The sequence below is a fragment of the Parus major genome, chromosome 6, assembly GCF_001522545.3.
Source record: "Parus major isolate Abel chromosome 6, Parus_major1.1, whole genome shotgun sequence".
NCBI classification, from domain to species: domain Eukaryota; kingdom Metazoa; phylum Chordata; class Aves; order Passeriformes; family Paridae; genus Parus; species Parus major.
Genome location: NC_031775.1, coordinates 34,244,640 through 34,263,683, shown reverse-complemented (window position 1 = coordinate 34,263,683; position 19,044 = coordinate 34,244,640). Strand labels below are relative to the sequence as shown.

Here is a 19,044-nt window from a genome sequence, read left to right as displayed (position 1 = left end):
GCGCTCCGGTTGCCGTTCGCTAACAGCTCCCGCGGCCCGGGGGCGGCTCCCTCCCGGTTCGCCCGGCCCGTGGGGCGAGGCCGATGGGCGGAAGGGAGGGAGGCAGGAGGGGCAAGCGCTCGTGTGTTGCCGGGGCGCTCCCAGGATACGCCTGTGTTGTGGGAACGAGCGGCCGAGGGCAGGCTGTGGGTGTCTGGCAGCCGCATCGCTCGGCTGTCAGGACGGGGTTCCGGGCTTGCGGAAGGGCCTCGCGATCGCGGCTCGGAGCTGCCCCGCTCCACTCGCGGTGAGGCCCGTCCAGCCGCGCCATGGAGCTGGCCGTGAGGGAGCGGCTGCTCGCCGCAGAGAGCGCAGGAGGTGAGCGGGCGGCCGGCGCCGCGATCTCATGACCATCTTTAAAAAGAAGGGAAATTAAAATACGACTTTCAGGAAAACAGTTTGATCCTAATCTATTTTATAAATTCACTTTCTAGTGTGCTAACATTAGTGATTTTAAATAGCAAGGCAGCAGTTAATGCTTCCTCTTAAAACTGTGTCTAACGCTGAGTAACGTGTGTGTGAAATTATTTTCCTTAAGCATTCTTAATTTATTTTTGCAGAGGAGAGACTGAATATCAAGTAGCTCATTTGGATGCAATCATGTACACATGGAAGCAAAAATTCTTTATTCCTTCTCTTATTTCAGATGTTCAGGCTCTGAAGAATGCTTATGAGTTAATCAAATCAGCTAGTGAAGGACAATCTGCACTTGATTCATCAGAAAACATCAGCACCGACTTATATGTTGTATGTGCTGAACAAGCGCTTCAGGTTTGTAATTTAGGTCTTTTATCTGTATTAAATAAAAGCATGTGTATGATATACTGCATTTACAGCTGTTACAGTTAGTACTTTAAAAAAATCTCAGGAGTACCTGAGGAAAGTACTAACCCTTCTAGTTTTGGAGAACAATTCTTTAAACATGCATTTTCTGTTAAAACTCCAGCCCTAAAATCCTCACTTTTTTATAATCAGTCAGCAAAGTGTGGTTTGTGAGGTTTGTAATCATACCCAAATTAGCAAAGTGTACCATAGTATATAATAAAAAGTTTGCCATGCCTGTTTTCTCTTGTTATAGAAAACTTAGCATTAAGCAATTTGGTTATGACTGAAGAAAATACATTTGTGAGCATCCATACCAGGTGAAAGAGCTCTAATGAACCTAATTATTTTTCATAACTTTCATTTATTTTCATAATTTTCTAATTATGAAAAGCTGTTGTTAATTGAAATTACTTCTATAAAATGTGGTAGAGATTTTTAATTTTGAAGTATTTGTTACTATTCAATTTCTGATCATAAGTGATTGAGTTTTAAGCAGACAGTTTGTAGTAAAACTTTTTTTTTTTTTTTCCCCAAGCTGCAATCCAGTCAAAATCTGTCTGTGGTCTGAAAACTGAGGTGTAACACTAACAAACCCCTCCTTAAAAAAACTCCAAAATTCTGTTAAGAATTTTGTCTTTATTTTAACAACTGTGTTTAAAAAGGAAACATTTTTGGATACTTTAAGCAGTTCTGTGGCTGACTGAAGAGTTATGTTAAATTAAGAAGCTTTTTTTTTACATACATTTGGAATGGCAGAACTATGCCGTTAATAAATTGTAATGGGCTTATACCACAACTGGTATGCATCTTTATGGAGTATTGCTTACATACTGGTGTGGAGTTAGATGTTACCCTTGATTAGGCATGCATTTTAAAAAGCTAACAATTCTTAATTATTTGTTGCATTTTTTAAAACACTGAAATGCTTTTTCTTGGGTTTTAGCTGGGATATCTGGAAATTAGCAGTGACTGTCTACAAATGTATTTTAAAGGAAGATTTCCTGTGAACCAATTTCTTGGCAGAGCATATTTGTGCCAAGGCCAGTTGCATGCCCCACGCTCTACAGATAATTTGGTGAGAAACTATAAAGGTTGTTTCATATTAAGCCTGGTTTTACTAGTATTTATTCCTAGGTTATGTGTTGCTTTCAGTCATTTAAAATACACAAGGATAATCAGGACTGTGGGAAAAATGACAGGAAATATAGTAACAAGTAGTTGTGAGTAAACAAAACTTACCATCTGAATCAGACTAATGTTTCAAATATTTTGGAAATAACAATAAAAAAAATACTTGTAAAAAATTTCAGGTGGTTGATTGTTTTAAGTCACATGCTTAGCTTTTTACCTAAATATGATACTTTCAGTATTTCAATTAGCTGTAACTGTTGAAATAATTACTGACTTTATTTGGGAAGCATTTCATAGGCTTGTGGAAAGTGGAGGACTGAAAAAGCCCTCAGAGAGGTTGTACAGTTCGTTTCTGTAACAGTGTGCTTCCATCACACACCAATAACATTTCCATGTAGTACTTGGATGTGGATTTTTGTAATGAGAGGTGGTAGCAACTCAGCAGGATACTTGTGCTTCTGTGTGTTGCTTTGAGGTGTTACAATTCCTTAAATATGAAAAATATTTTTTATCTCCTGCTGATTTTAAAATAGAGTGAGACACGTTTTCTGTCTTCAGTATTTCACTTGTCCTTGTACTGTGATCAGTCAGCTTTGATTATCTGTTAATGGTATCTAGCTCCCCAAAATAGATGTAACAGATATATAGCATCATAGAGTATTCTGAGTTGGAGGGGACCCACAAGGACCATCACAGTTCAACTCCTGGATCTGCACAGGGCAACCCCAAAAATCCCACCCTGTGCCTGAGGGAGTTGTCCATATGCTCCTTGCACTCTGTCAGCCTCGAGGCCATGACCACTGCTCTGGGGAGCCTGTTTGGTGCAAAACCAGCCTCTGGGAGAACATTTTCCTGATGTCCAGCCTAAACTTTTCCTGACACAGCTCCAGCAGTTCTCTTGGATCCTGTCCGTGGTCACGGAGAGCAAAGGTCGGTGCTGTCCCTCCACTGCCTCTGAGGAGAAAGCTGCAGAGTGCAATGAGGTCTCCCTTCAGACTCCTCCAGGCTGAACAATCCAAGGGACATCAGCCAGTCCTTATATGGCTTCCCCATGAGGCCTTCACCCTCTTTGTAACTCATAGTTTGTGTTATTTGTGTTCACAAATATACCTGAGAGATGTTTTAGTAGTCTCTTTGAATAATGTGTTTGAATTAACTCTCAAGCTAGAATCTTTCTCCTGTTACATTTTCTGTACTTTATTTCTTCTATGAGCACATGTAAAGAATAACTGGTCAATGAGGACTTTAAAACCTCATGCATGTTTGAAACGTCCAATGTCCAGTTACATTTCTAAATTAACAAACTATTCTGTTATGTTTTGTGAATCTCAATCAAAATTTGCTGTTTTCTTCTTGGCTCTTGCTAACTTCTTAGAAGTTAAAAATGGTCCCAGGTTGCACAGTCCTGTCTTGGTTCCTTGTGTCATGTGTTGTAATGGTCTTTTAATATACACTTCATGTCAGTTGTAAAGTTTTTTCACTGCTGTGTTCCTAGATAATTTATGAAAGTATGTGAGTAAGTAGTCATCATTCATGTAGAAAAGATAAATTTGTCCTTATTTGGTTTTCCTCCTAAGGAATCCTTCTTAATTGATGAAGATGCTTGTCTTCTTAAGGGCCAAGTGCAACTTCTCTACTTTAGTACATATTTCATCTCTGGTTTTCTCTTTATCTAGGCAGTTACAATTTATTGCTCAGTACCCTTCTTATGCCATCCTAGAGCTCCATAAGTCAGTCCCAATTCTCTTGGGGATCTTAATTTCTCTTTTCTAGCGTACTGTAGAGACCCCCTCTTGGTGTCATCCCATTCCTCCTCATCCAGCTCCACCTTGGCTTTGCTATTTGCACTGCATCCTTCTCCTACACTTTCAAAAATCCCTTTATACTATCTGAGCCATCTTCTTTACACCCTGCCTTCAGGAATTTGTACATACTTATGAGATCTTCCCTGAGCCGCCTTCTTCAGGCTCAACAGTCTCAGCTCTCTGTCTTTCTCCATAGAAGAGACTCTTCAGTTTTTTCTTGACCTTTGCAGCCCTATCTTGGACTCTCCGCAGCATCCATGTCTCTTTCATACTGAAGACCCCAGAACTGGGAAGAGTGTTCCTGGTGTGAATGCTGAATGGAAAGAAAGGTTCACATCCTTCAGCCTGCTGGCCACAATCCTCCTAAGGACACCGTCAGCCACCTTAACAGCAAGGGAATGCTGCGAGTTGGTATTCTTTGACTTGGTGTCTACCAGGACACCTAGTTCCTCCTCGGAAGAGCTGCTTCCCATCTCCTTATGATAAAAAGGGCATGCTTGTTACATCATTTTGTTGACAAATTCCTGTTTTTGACAAGTCTTTTTGAAGAAAATAATCCCTTGAGATTTTTAATGGGACATATAACTTTTTTCCTGCTGAATTTGCTCCTGGATATTTCCGAACTTTCTTTGCTGAAAGTTTAAAAAGTATGCAGTTTTGTAGTTTTGGAAAACTTCAGTCCTGATAATTCATATTTGTCATAAATGAAGTAATTTGAAAATACAGTCTTAAAATTTGAAATCAGGAAAACATATAAATAGGCTATCAACCAGTTTTTAATTATTATGTTTCTATAGCAACAACTTACTAAGGCAGTATGTTTTAGTTGAGATTGGTCTGAAAATAAAATTTATGAAATATGAACATATTGAAGTAGAAAAAAACCTACTGATTTATAAATGCCATATTCATATTGCACTAGCTCTTCTTTGTTCTATTCTAGGAAGAGTTTGAAAAGTTTGTGCTGTTTTTTATGAAGGCAATAGATTTTGCAACCCATGACAGAAGGTAGGCCCTGCTGACAGGATTTACTCTAAATCCCACGAAATACTATTGATTTGCTTTTTCAGTTCTTTGTCTTGGTTTTCATTAGGTAGCATGGAGTTGTGTTGTTCGGGTTTTTTCTTTAGATTTTTCCTTACATTTTCTAACTCCTGTTACTGCTGTGTGTGTTGTAACAACATAAGGACATTGCAATCTTACATCAATGGGATGTTTAAAGCTGGTAGATATCTCAGCATTTCTTACTCTTTTATAGGTATGATCTATAGAATGAGAGTACCATGTTAGCTTTTTTTTAAGTCATTAATTATTGTGTAGAGTATAATTGCAAGAGTTACCATATTCTTCTTGTGCTGTACTTGTCTTCTCAGTTCTTAGTCAGGATTGCTTCCAATGAAAAATAAAAGTTTCACTTTTTAACTTCTTAGAAGTGTCTTACAGTACTCAAGATGTAATTTTATGCTTATTCAAGTTCATGAAATACTAATTTTTTTTTATTCTTATTTTTCAGGTATTTTTTTTTGATATATAATGCCTCAGTTCTTTATTGGCAACTTGTGAGGCCATTTCTTAAGCCTGGATACCGCTATTGCCTTATTCCCAGCCTTTCACAGATTATTACAGCATTAAACCAAATTGAAGAGCAAGACAGTGAATGGCAAGCAGAACTCATGATGTAAGTTTAATTATATTTTTTCAAGTGGACATTCTGTAGTCCTTTTGGGACTGCTACGTGAGGTAGTCTGTAAAAGGGTATATTTCACCGGTAATGTTGTAGATGTATTTATTGTGAAAAGCTTAATTAATCACTTTTTAAAGAGACATCAAGGTACTGAAAGTAAAAGGTGCTTCATTTCAATATTTACTTCAAGCTTGAAGTTTTAGTGACAGGGAGAGCTGTGTCCTAGATCGGATCTGAAATTTCATGTAATTTTGGATGTAGTGTTTGAGTCATTGATAGTAACTGGAAATAAATTGCACATACATATTAATGTATTACCATTCTTGCATTTCCTGAGAAAAGCTGGAGTATAAACCTTGAGAAAACTGTACCAAGAAGAATAGTTTTATGTGCAAACGGAGGAGTGTCCGTGTAATTTTTCAACGTCCCACAACCTTTTCGCAGAGGTGTTTTGATCCCCTATTCAACAGATTGATTCCAGTTCCTCTTGCACTCCTACCATAGCTTTTTCCCTTTCTCTTTCTGAACTTTTCTGTTTCATTGGTCTATGACTGTGGTTTATTGCTATGTAGCATTTTCTTTATTAACTGAAACTGGAGGAAAGCAACAAAACAGTCCAAGGGGTGTGCTCAGGACTATCTAGAGTACCATGCATGCAGTTTCTTGGTAGAAAACTTTTACTGCAGTATTGGTGAGAACAAACAAATGCACAAAGTGTTATAAAACTAATGGTTGCACTTATTTTTTTTTAAAGTTGTATTTATTTCTAAATTTCTTTAAAAATTATGATTATCGTTGTTGTTAATTTATGTCATGGAGTCACAGGCTCTTTTTCAGTCAAATCAGATAAAGTGTAGAAAACCTAGTAGATATATTGCAGTTTCCAATATGAATAGTTTTCTTTTGCTAAATGGCTTTGAAATACTAGCCTTTCCAGTAGTTAAGGGAGAATCTTAGAATATGTCTCACAAAAATGTTTTTTTCATACACTTCTAAAAAAATTAATCTTTTTAATTCCTGGTATGTTCTTGAGAAAAGTTTTCAGAAAAAACCTCCAAATTTTCCAAGATTCTTATTGTGATCTGCACTAAATATGTGTTAACAGCTTTGTATATCTGGAAGAAGAAAAAATGTACAAATTAGAGGATTTCTTCTGTGTTGAGTCAGTGCTTTATAGCACTAATCACTTGTACTGCATTTAGAAGTGGTACCTTGATTATAAAGAGTGTTAAAAATATATAAATAAGAATTATTTTGGAAAGTGTTAATAAATATGTAATACAAATGTTTATTTTATCTGCAGAAATTTACTTGAGTGCTTCCTTGATGCTTCAAAACTGGAAGAAGCAAAAGAGTTTTCATCTACTGCAGCAGTCTTTATTAAGGAAAATGTTCCAGATAAATACTCTCAAATATTTTCTTTAATGGTAATGCTGAAAAATATTTTAAACTCCCATTAAGACAGGAGCTCTTAATCTTTCATAAAATAATAATTATAATTGTTACATAAGCTGTTTTCTTCATTTCAATTTTGTGAGCTACCAAAAAATTCAGTAGACATGCAGAGATTTTCACAAATTGTGTATTTTCGGTACTATAAGCTAGACAGCTCCCTACTGCTCCATGTTCTTTTAACACGTCATAATATAATGGGGATAAGTGTGGCTAACCCTAAAAATTCTGTTTGGGATTAATTACTATTGAAAGAGAAGGTGTAGTGAGAGTAATTTAACCTGACTTATGTCACTGAGGGCATATTTAGTATCTGTTGACTTTTCTCATGCTGATAAATACCTAAGTGATCCAGACTGAACTCTATAAACAATTCTGGAAAACTGAGAATATGACAATAGCTCACATTTCTTGCATGCCTTTAATTTTGGACGTAAGAGGGTGAAGATGAATGTGGCAAAAGCAGAAAGAGGTAAATAAAACTCGCAAGTTGTGTGCAGGCATATTTTCTTTCATTCTACTACACTATTTGTTGTCTTTTTCTATCCACCCCATCAATCACTGCATTCCAAAAGTGTATGCTTATATTACAAATTTCTCTAACATTTGAATTAAGGGAATCAATATACAACATTCCAGAGGTGTGATAATAATGAAATAATCACCCTGGGGCAAGCTTGAAATTGCTTTTGTATTTTTTAGAATTATTGAGCAAGCTGTTTGACAATGTCCTTAAAGAGAAGAATTAAGTAGTTCTAAAACTGTGCTTGGGCTACCAAAATATGATCCAAGCTCTTGAGTACTTTTCTAGCAGCGTACTGGAGTCCTGGAAAACTTGGTGTTCCAGTACAGCTGAAGTAATCAGTATTGATAGTTGTGGACAGTCAGTGTGAGAGTCAGAAGAAATGATCTGCATACTGTTAATGTGTAACTCTACAGTTAAATTGAAGTAACTGCAGTTTACTGTAATGTCTTTATAATATTTTTTTTCCCCTGCCTATAATCTATAGGTACAGATAAAATTTAATTGGGCTTGTTTCTCCCAGCTGGATGAGATGATTTCAGAATGAGTTCTATCAAAAGGTGTTAAAAATGCATTAATTAGGATTTTAACTCAGAAGGTAGTTCCACATTTATATTTCTGCTAATAGTTCTGATCCTGACTATCAGAATATCAGTATAGCTCTATTGGGTGATCTTTGTATTATCTATGCAGAACAACATAGATTATCACAGTAGCCACATTGCCCTTAAAGTCCATGAAAACAGTCAACATACCTGCTTTATTGTAGCCCTGTTGAATGTTGATCCATTGCTTATTTAATAAAATAATAATTAAATTATTATTTTATAGGTGTATCACAAACTAATGGATATTTCCCAGGTAGAGAAGGAAATACAAAATTCCATCCATCTTTCAGTTATTTATAAAATGCAGGTGTTAAAGTTGTAAGTATGAAAATGTATCCTTCTACTTGTATTTTGATGCTGTCTATTACAGAGGTAGGATCAGGTTCAGGGATCCCATATGCTCACAATAAAATCTACTGCGGTTTAATTCCTCAGAAGGAAAATTATAATGACAGTTTGAGTAGTAGCTGTGAGGTCTGTCTAGACAACAGCCTCATCTAAAAAGTGAGCTAGCTCTTTGAGAATGTAGGGATTAGTGTGTTGTACACGTGTTGTCAGGATAAAGAATTTGGGAGTCTGAAAGAATTTTAATATCAAATGGACTCCAGTTCCATTCCCAAGCTACATACAAGAAAGTAAAAATGAAGTGGGGAAATCACCTAAAATACAATGTACAAATCATGGAGCATAATGCTTTTTAAACTCTTTAAATTTTAAAGATTTAAGAAAAATTTGAAAATTAGAGTTCATAGCAAAATCCCATGTAATTTTTTTCTGGTGTCTCAAGATTTCCCCATTTTAAAAATATCAAATCTTTTCTTAGTAACAGTAGATTCATTTATACTGATATTATGGGGAAGGAGTCTTGCACACTGGTTTTTTGTTCTGGAATGAAATTTGCTGTCTGAAATATCAATTTGGATGCTAAAGTTAGGCTTTATTGATTTTTTTTTTCTTGATATTTCAATATCCACTTGATATTTCAATATCAGTAGCCTGCTGATACCTTGGAATAAGGGCCATCCATTCTGAAGTTAGGAGAGTTAGTTCAAATGTTTAATGCTATAACACTTCTCACAAAAAATTATGACTCAATTCATTCTGTGTTGCAGGCAATGGGACACAAATGAATTTCCAAGTGATGCCACAGCAAATCTGAATTCTCTGTATGTGCTTTTGAAACAATATGATGTACCTCCAGCATTTGTTCTCAATGTGAAGTGAGTTTTATTTGTCATAGCCCCCTGGCAGTTGATGAAGCTGATCCTGCTTCCATTGAAGCCTGTCAAAATTCCTGATGACCTTGCAGAAATTGAACTCTTTCTTAGTTGTTCGTGTTGTGTTAACACATAGGTCATTTTAAAAAAGGACAAAATCCTATTAGGCTTTATGACAGAACCCAAGATTAAATATCTTCTTCCATACAGCTGTTTGCATAACATGATTAAATATTTCCATAATAATTTTTCATTGATAAAATAAGATTTTTCAAAGGTCTTTAAATTGACATGTACTTTTCAGACTGTAGCTAATTTTTAACTTTTCCTAGGGCTTTTCCAAACTCTTCAGTGTAAGTTTGAAATGACTATATTGAAAGACTACAATTCCAGTAGTTATATCACAGCTGTTACATATGGAAGTAATACTACATTTTTACTTGTTAAGCTAAACCCTCTCTAACAATATTCAGATATCTCAACACTTCTCCTATTCCACAGAGGACACTATGCTCATCTGGTTATTTACAGACATGCAAACAGAACAGAGTTTCCATCTCTGTGTCTGTGTTCTTGGTTCCTAGGCAGCAGAATGATGGATTTAACTGCTTTGTGTGCCAGTTCACTGAATTGTATTTCCAAAATTTTCAGCAATTTTTCTGCAGTCTGAACTTTCTTACTTCACTGAGTTTGTGCTTCATGCATTTCATTCTGTACTTTTTGTCTTCTTCATTCTGTTTGTGCAGACTACATAGGAGTATGTAAATTATTTTCCATAAATAGATTAACCTTTGTATTTTTCATGTAGTCAACTTTGACATCTTTCTTTTTTCCTTGCTAACTGTGGTCATTACAAGTGTAATTATAATAATAATTATAATAATATTTGACATTTTAATAATAATAATTCCTCTAATATTCATATGACTTTCAGGTTTTCAGATACATTGCACAGTTACTTTCAAATAATTTTGGTTATTTAATTCCATGGTGGTTTTTTCATTCCATGGAAGAGCAAAATCAAACTCTCTGAGTGATGTTTTTGTATTTTTGAAGGATTCCTTTGATTCTGGAATTAGCTCATTTTTCTCTGAAAGTAAACTGCACTGAGCTCACAGCTCATTGTATACTTGATTTGAAGAGCGCTCCAATTACTGTAAGTTTTAATTATGTGTTTAGATTTTTTTTTTTACACACAACCCTCCAATTACCACACCCCTTTTTGTGTTTATATTTAAAAGACAGTAGTAATGGTTCTACAGTATTCTGTGTATTGTTTATATATTCATTGAAATCAGTAATTATTTTGATACTTGATCCTATACTATAGAAGTAGATGCAAAGTCAGAAAGTAGGGTGTGGGTAGACTAAGGTGATTAACAGTGCAGTTTGTTTTGGCAAATAAATATTAACTGTAAATTTTTGCTTATGTTTTTAAAATGTTACCCGTGCAAGGGTTTGATTGGAAGTTAAATTCCAATTTCTATTATAATGATCCCACTTAGAGTTACTCATAACACTTAACTTATCCTCACAGAATTTTTTTTAGTTCTGGATGTTTGATTCAGGCCCATTATTCTGAACATTTCCTAAAAGTTTAAAATCATATACAAATCCATAGCATTCCATCTAGATCAAAGATTCACAAGGATTTAATCTAAGTCTTTGTGTAGACAGTAGTCAGAAATATCTGTTGTGCAGCAATATAGAAACTTTGCTTCTATTTCAACCTTCTCCATTGGAGTTAATATGTTTTTAAGTGACCATCTTCAGATTGCCCAGCATCACTGGACAGTGATTTCTTGTTATAGCAGAGTAAGAGAAATTTATGTAAAACTTTCAGTTCCTTGGCTTTTGCCAAGTACTGGCAAATTTCTCAACCATTACATGAATTTCATGTCTGTGTGTATTTGTCAATAAGTTTTTCCACAATCTCTTTTCTAGTCATGAGGATGTTAAATTACCGAAGATCATGCTGAGTGATTTGATAATAGCTCATAATGAATTAGGAATGGAGACTCTGTCTGAATTTCCTTACTACACCAATTTAACCCAAATGCAGCGTATCTTAGGTGTTTCTATGATCCATACATATAATTTATATGATTTAATAATCAGCTCTTTCTTAAGCTGTTAAAAGTCTATCCTCATTTTACACTTAAAAGTTTCACTGCCCATCAAGCTGAATCCTTTCTGTTTTGACCAGATTGACTTGACTATTCCAAGCGTGTATCTTTTTATTAATGTTAATGAGTAAATGGAAGAGGGCAGATTTAAATCAGATACTGGGAAAATATTCCTCCTTGTGAGAGTAGTGTGGTCCTGGCACAGGTTGCCTGGAAATACTGTGACTGCTCCGTCTCTGGAAGCGTACAAGGTCAGGTTGGACAGGTTTGGCGCATATTGGGATAATGGAAGGTCTCCCTACCCATGGCTGGCACTGGATGGGGTTTAAGGCCCCTTCCAACCCAAACTATTCTGTAATTCTTGGATTCTATTAGAACTGAAATCAGTTCCTTCTACAGTATAGAAGGAAACAGGTGTACGCTGATTTTCTTGCTGCAAATTCTAGCAATGAGCAGCTTAAAAGTTATTATGCAGCCTCCAGTGAGTAAAAAGTGACTGCAGTTCAAACAACAAATTCTATTCCCTTTGTATCATTTCAGTTAACTGGCTAGTATAATGGGATTTTCAGTAGGAAAGTACAGTGCTGTGTTACTGCAATTGCATGGGTTTAATCTTTATTTTATTTCTTTTTAACTATTGAAATAAGCATTTTCTGTATTAATATTTCATAGGAGCAAGGGAAACTTATTGAGATAGAATGTCTGGAATGTGAATATGAAATGAAGAAAAATGGTACTGAAATTGTGACTTATACCAAAGGAGTTGTTGAGGTATATTCTTTAACTTTGAGGGGAAGGTAGAAGTTTTAATTTGCTAAATGTGGAAAGTTGCATTTGACTGTGTGTCTTAATTACATTATATTGATAAGGAATTATTTTAACCTTCATAGTCTTTTCAATTGGATTTACAGGAAGGAAATAGAGAAAAATAAACCACAGTTGTGTGTTGTTTCCTTAAGTCTTCTGTCTGACCATAAATAATATAATATTTTACTTTCCAAGAGCAAAGATAGTAACATTGAGGCATGGAAGGGCAACACTCTCATATTTTCATATTTTGCCTTTATGGGAACTCTTTTCATGGAATATCTTGGGTTGGAAAGGACCACTAGGGCTCATTGAGCCCGTCTCAACTGTGATTTCATGTTGTGGTCAATCTCATAAAAAATTCTTGTGTCAGAGAAATGCAGATTGTTCCTGATAAATCATCACACTAGAGAGGATTTTCTTGACTTTCTGTGGTCTATTGGCTCAGTTGTAATTCAGATCATCAAAGTTAGAGGCCTAAATATCTATATTATCAATGGGATTAGAGAGATGCTTACAATGAGCAGTTTAGACCAGCTGTTAGAGTCACCTGAAATTCCTACAGGAGGAAGTAGGAATATGTTTAATGGAAATTGGCAGTGCCAAGACTTTCTCCTACCTAGGTTTGTTACCATTTTTGTTACCATTTTTATTTTTTTTGGCTCATTTTGAGTCCAGAAATTAAACTCACCTTTTGAAAAAAACCCTCTTGTAAATGAATTCTTCATAATATGAAATACTACTAAAATGTAAAACAGGATATTTGGGTATTTCCAAACTTTAAGTCTACAGTGTATGCAGTTGGAGAGGCATATTGTTTGATTTTTTCTGGTTTTGGGGTTTTTTTCACTTTCATAACCCCTAAGAATAGCATAATAAATGACATGTCTGTTACTGTAGGTAACATTGGCTTTTAGATTTAATAAGAACCAAGTTTAATTGACAGTATGGCAAATTCCATTCATAATACTTCTTTTTTTTCCTTTTCTGTACTGCATCTGTAGCTGAATGTGAAAAAAACCCAAAACAGCTAAACAATCTGAATTCACAAGTATCCACAATTATCAAGTTTTTTTTGTCATAAGACTGGGGAATAGCTGACAGACTTCTGCCAGAAATATGTAAGAACAGCCTGGAGCGCCTAAAAGAAATACTCCTTAGTTATTGATGCCTGTTTAAAAAAAAAAAATATTAAAGGAATTATTAAGAAAAAAAATTCCAACATCTGCTGGCTGAGGGGCTGCTTTCTACTGAAAACAGCCCAAAGATTAAAATTTGAAGCAACATGTAAGAAATTCCATTTATTAAATGCAGTAATGCTAATTAATTCTTCATGTATATAGGCTCAGCTGAAATTGATAAAAAATCTTGAATTAACGTTAAAACGTGCAGTTCATTTGGGAGATCCTGGTGTGATTCAGGTTGTTTGTGCAACCCAGTGGAATCTGTGCTTACCATTACTACAACACAATTTGCATCAACATGTGCGAAAGCCACTGATCTCAGTTGCTGATGTCCTTGAAAAGATTGACAGGTAATTTTCAATGCTCTGTACTTTTTTGAAAGGTCTCAAAGTATCAACCTCATTTAAAAGCTCAAGTTCTGTGATATTAAGTATCAGAGAATTTTCCACTAGCTTGTAATAAATTCATGTCTGCATGTTGCATACATTTCTCTGTTAATCATTTAAATATAGGTTCCCTTCAGGCACCATCTAACACTGTTTAATGAGCTGTAACAAATACTGAAATATTGTAGGAATTTAAAAATACTCTAGTTAATCAAAATTATGTGAGAAAATTCCAAAACTGCAGTATATGTGCTGAACTGTGGTCTAAATTCTTGTGTTTTAACCAACATTGCTTTTGTTGGTTAAAAAAATAAAATTTTAAAAAAAATACTTTTGAAAAAACGTCATGGTTTGTATAGTATATGTCAAATAAGACAGTTCTTGCAAGATACTATTTTTGTATCTTTGGTGATACTTCTTTTTAATTGAAAAACCTACTGTATTAAGAAAATTTCGGATTTTTTGAGATATATTTTTCAATTTGCTATTATGCCATACTTAACCTTAAGCACCTAAGTATTTTCACCAATTTTTGTCAATTTGAGTCAACAAGTAAATATTATTGTTTGGTATGTAGTTGAGTTTGGGCCTATGCATAATCTGAGTGTTAAGAACAGAGATCAGAATTTTTGCAGTAGAGTGAGTTGCAGTTGACACAAGCTGCCATTTAAGCAGGACACTAGGTGGTTTCTGCTGCAAGTATTGCAGAGGAAAGTGAGGAATCTGATTTCAGTGTTTTTTAATTTATTTTTTTTTAGTTGCATAGAGACTGGATGTACACATGCATGAAAGCACGATATTGTATTACTGTAATGTTATTCAAGTATTTCTTATGTTTTCCATATAGGGAATGCAAGATCAGCATAGGCAACTTTGAAATTTGTGCTAAGTAATAAACAATTTTTCTCTAAAAGCTTGAAGGGAGATTTTGGAGCAGTTAGAGTTTGAGGGTTTGTCACACGTATATTCTTAACACTCCAGTAGGCTCAGTCTCAACTCTGATGTGGTACTGTCTCTGGAGATTGAGTGAAGTCATTTGTCTCTATTAATTTGCCTGTCTTAATTTTTGCTTTGATTGCAGCTTTAACTGTGGCTACTTTGGTCCACAGGAAAAGGTGATACTTGTTCAGTCAGGCTGGCTCTGATGTGGGCATACATTAGTTCTATGGCATGATATTTGATAGGCTTGAAAACCTTCCTTCTCTCTCTTTTTAATAACTTTGCTTTTATTTATATGATTTTTTGTTTTTCTTCCTGAAAATAATCAGTAGTAGCATGTAGAGCTCTGAGCTGTCATGAACAGCTTTCTGGGGAAGATGATGGATAGGGAGCTGAGTGTACCTGAGACTGGAGAGCATGCAGCTTCTGGTGAAAACATGCTGGCTCCATACAGTGGTGTCAACATCACCTGTGCAGACACCGTACTTAGAGTGAATGTGTATGCCTGAGCTGAGCAAATACAACCAGGGCTGGACTTTCAGGAGTATTAGCTTCTACTTTAATGTTAGGAACAGAGAGTGAACTTTTATCAAAAGACGTTATTCAACACATTATCATTTCTCTGGCAGTTAACTACTTTAGAAAACCTTTTCACTTGATTTGCACACCTAAGTGGTGCTGAAAGAGTTCTACGGATGTATAAAGATCAGTTAGTCCACAAGATGTGTTACTTTATCCTACAGGGTCAATGAAGTAATATGCAGTTGAATTTTCTTATTAATTGCAATTAAAAAGGCATGATACTGAAAATCAAAGAAAAAAGTCCGTTTGGAAGGGAGTACCAGTTTTAATACTAGAGTCTCTTTTAATTATTGAGTTTCACCTTTGGGTGAGTTTTAGGTCTAAAAAATTTAGTGTGACTTGTTTTAACAGTTTACACTTCAATTTGTAATCCTTAGCATGTTGATTTTGTTGCGTTGCCAAGTTCATATGGAAATAGCTCGTATTGAAGAAGATGGGGATAGACTAGAGGCTGCTCTGGAACATGTGCAAAAAGCTATGCACCTGAACAACAATGGACAGTATCAAGAACATCTAAGGCTGTGTTTTAACCGCCTTCGTTTGAGTGTCATGCTGTACGAGCCACCTGAGCATCTAGAGGATCAGGCGTTAGTGCTGATTGAACAGGTAAGCCTGAAGAATAAGGTCTGTGCCTGGAATAGGCTTGCTTATTAAATTCCAGCAGAGAAGAGACAACTTTTTAGTAGAATTGCATATTAGTAGAGCAAACATCAGCTTGTTTTCAGAAAACTGTCTTTGATTTGTTGCCTTGAAGTGGTCGTGCTGCTTCACAGCCTGAAGATTGTAATAGAGGACTTTTTTCCCAATTCTTTCAAAGCTTATTTCTTGGAGGAAGGTGGGGAGTTGTTAATTGGCAGAAATATCAGAAAAAAAAATAAATAGTAGTTGTCAATAATTAGGATGTCGTTGCATGAATCTGTGTTTTGTTTAATGAGAAACAGTGTCCAAGTTGCTAAATGTACTAGCTATGAGAAAAAAACAATATTACATGACACTTAAAAATGCCACTAAATAATATACTCTACAGTCACAATATAGGCACTGTCAAAAGTTACTGCATTTAATTCTGTTGTGCTGCCTTAGCACCTGAACAAAAATCATACTTGCAATTGATTGTTTTCCTGGTTTAAATGCTTTTTCACACAAGCTTACTCTATTTAAATGTTGCTTTGGAAAAACCCACACCTCCTCTGATTTTGGCTAGTTCTTAGCAGACCAGGACTTTTTTTCTATTTTATAACAATTCCTAGTTACTGTACACTGGATATGTTTCTGTTGGTTGTAAATAAATACTGTCCTTTGTTTGAGAAGGTATAACATAATGTCAGTCTATATACTGAGGGATATACTGTAAAGATTCATGAGAAGTAGGAACAATACTTCATATTAAATTATCTGTGGTGTAATCATGTGAAAATCAACAGAAGTTCCACGGTCACTTTCAATTACAATAATATTGTAGAATGATGTGTAAGATACCTAAAGATATACAATTCCTATGGGTATTCTGTTATGTTTAGTAAATAAGATCTAGTTGAAATATAAAATGAACCTTACAAGTTCTTTTCTTTATATAGGCTAAAAGGGGGAACCAAAAGGATAATGCAAGGAAAATGAGATCCCTTCTGGTAAATGCAGGTCTTGCATTAGCTCCTGACACGTTTCAAATAGTCCTTGACAGTGAAAATGAAGCTAAAGGTAAAGTATGTGTGTTTGACTAAAAGTTGCTACACTTTGCTTTTCACATTCTTAAAGGCTGGACATAGCATCTAGTGGCAACATATAGGGAGTATTGCAATACAGATGAAATGATAGTTCTCCTGAATTCTGTGGCAGACTTCCTACCATTTTCATTAGGGATCTAAAAGTTGTATGGTGATACTGGGGAAGGTATTGATTTCCCTTCCAAATTCCTCTGAATCTTACTGTTGTGCTGTGGTGTGCTCTAAGTAGTTCTACATTCACTGTGTACAACTCCTGAATGCTTTTAACTAAGGTCATTTTTAAGTGGTGTTTTCAGAAATTTCACCCAATAATACCCTGCATTAATTACATTGGGTATTCTTTCTATATTGTAATCGTCTTTTTCTTCTAAGGTCTTGCTTTTGAGAGCTCTAGTTTTGCACAGAGATTTAGGTGTGAATTCATGATTTGCTTCTAAAACATAGAACATAAACGGACACATTCCTTATGCCCCAAGCAGCTTTAGTTTGTGATTATATAGCCTCTGGTTGAGGAAAAGTGGACAGGGAACAGACTTCCCAGATTGCTCAAACTGTTTTGTATTCTTTGGGCAGTAAAACAAGTGTGTGTGTGTGACTAATTTTATTAACTTTGAGTGGAGCCAGTGTACTCCTGCAGAGAGGAGAGATTATGCTGGAGGAAGGGAATGCTGCAGAAAGAATCCCATTGCTTCCAGAGCAGCCTGTGTGTGCTGTGGAAGACCATGCAGTTCTCTCATGCTGTCTGTTCAGCCAGGCCACAAAGTTCACCTTGCATATCCCCATTTCAAACTTGATCAACTAATCCCTTCCAACCCAGAGTCCTATTTGCAGATCAACTATTCCACTCTGTGCAGTCCTTTTAAGAATGTGAAAACTATGTTGCTGGAAAGTACTTTCATACATTATTTAAAGTGATAAAATTTATTGTATTTGTGAAATTAAATGAATTAAAATCATGGACATCTCCTCGCTTTTAAATTTTAACTTGACAGCTTTACAATTACTTTTGAAGTTCCTCAGAATAAATTGAGCACACATTAGCCTTCCAGACTGAATCTTTAAAATGAGTGAGATTATTACGACATTGAAACCATTACAAGACTTCTTTTGACACAATATTTTATAAAATTTTATTTTTATAAAATTTTGTTCAAAAAATATTTCAGTTGTTTCTTAGACTGTCATCCAAGCAGTGAGTTTTTTGCTTTTTCTATGACTCAAGTTGCCACAAGCTTACATATGTGCATTGAAGGAGTAAAAAAATATATATGCAAATTTATTACAAAAAATGTACATAGGACAGAACATTAGATTTATAGGGTTGTTTTTTTCTTTTCAGTTGCATAAAAAACTTTCATTCTGTTTTGATGTCCAACTTTGCCTTATATAGTGAGAGCCATACCCACAGATCCAAAGAACAATGTCCTCCTTTAATCCACAGTTCTTTTCATCCTTACATAACCCAACTGTCATTGTGGATTGTACTGGACAATTTCTGTCAGTTGCTCTATGTGTTTACTTTCGCAGTGGTATCATATCCTGGACAATGCATTGCAAAATATATTTAGCAAGAATAGTAAGATGTTGTGCCTTCTTTTTGTTGTAAATGATCCTGCTTAGGTGTATATTTTAAAGTCTGAAGTACTTTATAGGTATTTGCTGGTATTGTTTGGCAGATTTTTGGAGGATCAAGTTAAAACCTGTTCTGTCTGCATAATGTTAGGGAGTCCTTGCTTAGATTCTAGTGAATGTATAAACTCATTGGGCTTTCCAACCATGACAAATTACTTGTATTCTAATGCAAAACATGTCTTCTCTGTAATTTGACTACCAAAAAAATAAAAAATAAAAAAACAATCTCTTTTTGATGTGTTTGTACTGCTGGAGTAATTTTTTTCCTCAGGGAGCTAGCTTCTTCCTCCCTTCCTTCATTTCTGTGCTGGTTATTTCTTTATTAATATTTCTGCCTAATACCTTGTTGACTAAGTAAAATGAAAGTCATTATTCTCAAA

The 19,044-nt window shown here is 35.3% G+C and overlaps 1 protein-coding gene across 9 annotated transcripts in view; it reads left to right on the top strand.

The window, feature by feature from the left end:
• The first annotated feature begins 111 nt into the window (after window positions 1–111).
• Window positions 112–19,044, top strand: part of CFAP46 (cilia and flagella associated protein 46) — a 72,050-nt gene continuing 53,117 nt past the window's right edge. For 5 of the 9 annotated variants that reach the window (XM_015633281.3, XM_015633279.3, XM_015633285.3 and 2 more), the window contains exons 1-13: window positions 112–357; window positions 686–810; window positions 1,808–1,939; window positions 4,744–4,808; window positions 5,314–5,478; window positions 6,788–6,911; window positions 8,291–8,385; window positions 9,180–9,287; window positions 10,341–10,440; window positions 12,083–12,181; window positions 13,561–13,751; window positions 15,686–15,914; window positions 16,886–17,006. In XM_015633281.3, the coding sequence (XP_015488767.1) occupies window positions 309–357; window positions 686–810; window positions 1,808–1,939; window positions 4,744–4,808; window positions 5,314–5,478; window positions 6,788–6,911; window positions 8,291–8,385; window positions 9,180–9,287; window positions 10,341–10,440; window positions 12,083–12,181; window positions 13,561–13,751; window positions 15,686–15,914; window positions 16,886–17,006 (1,603 nt within the window). In that variant the 5' untranslated portion in view covers window positions 112–308. Of the gene's footprint in view, window positions 358–685; window positions 811–1,807; window positions 1,940–4,743; window positions 4,809–5,313; window positions 5,479–6,787; window positions 6,912–8,290; window positions 8,386–9,179; window positions 9,288–10,340; window positions 10,441–12,082; window positions 12,182–12,218; window positions 13,752–15,685; window positions 15,915–16,885; window positions 17,007–19,044 lie in introns of those variants that run through there. The other 4 variants (XM_015633282.3, XM_015633283.3, XM_015633286.1 and 1 more) reach the window with 4 other exon arrangements.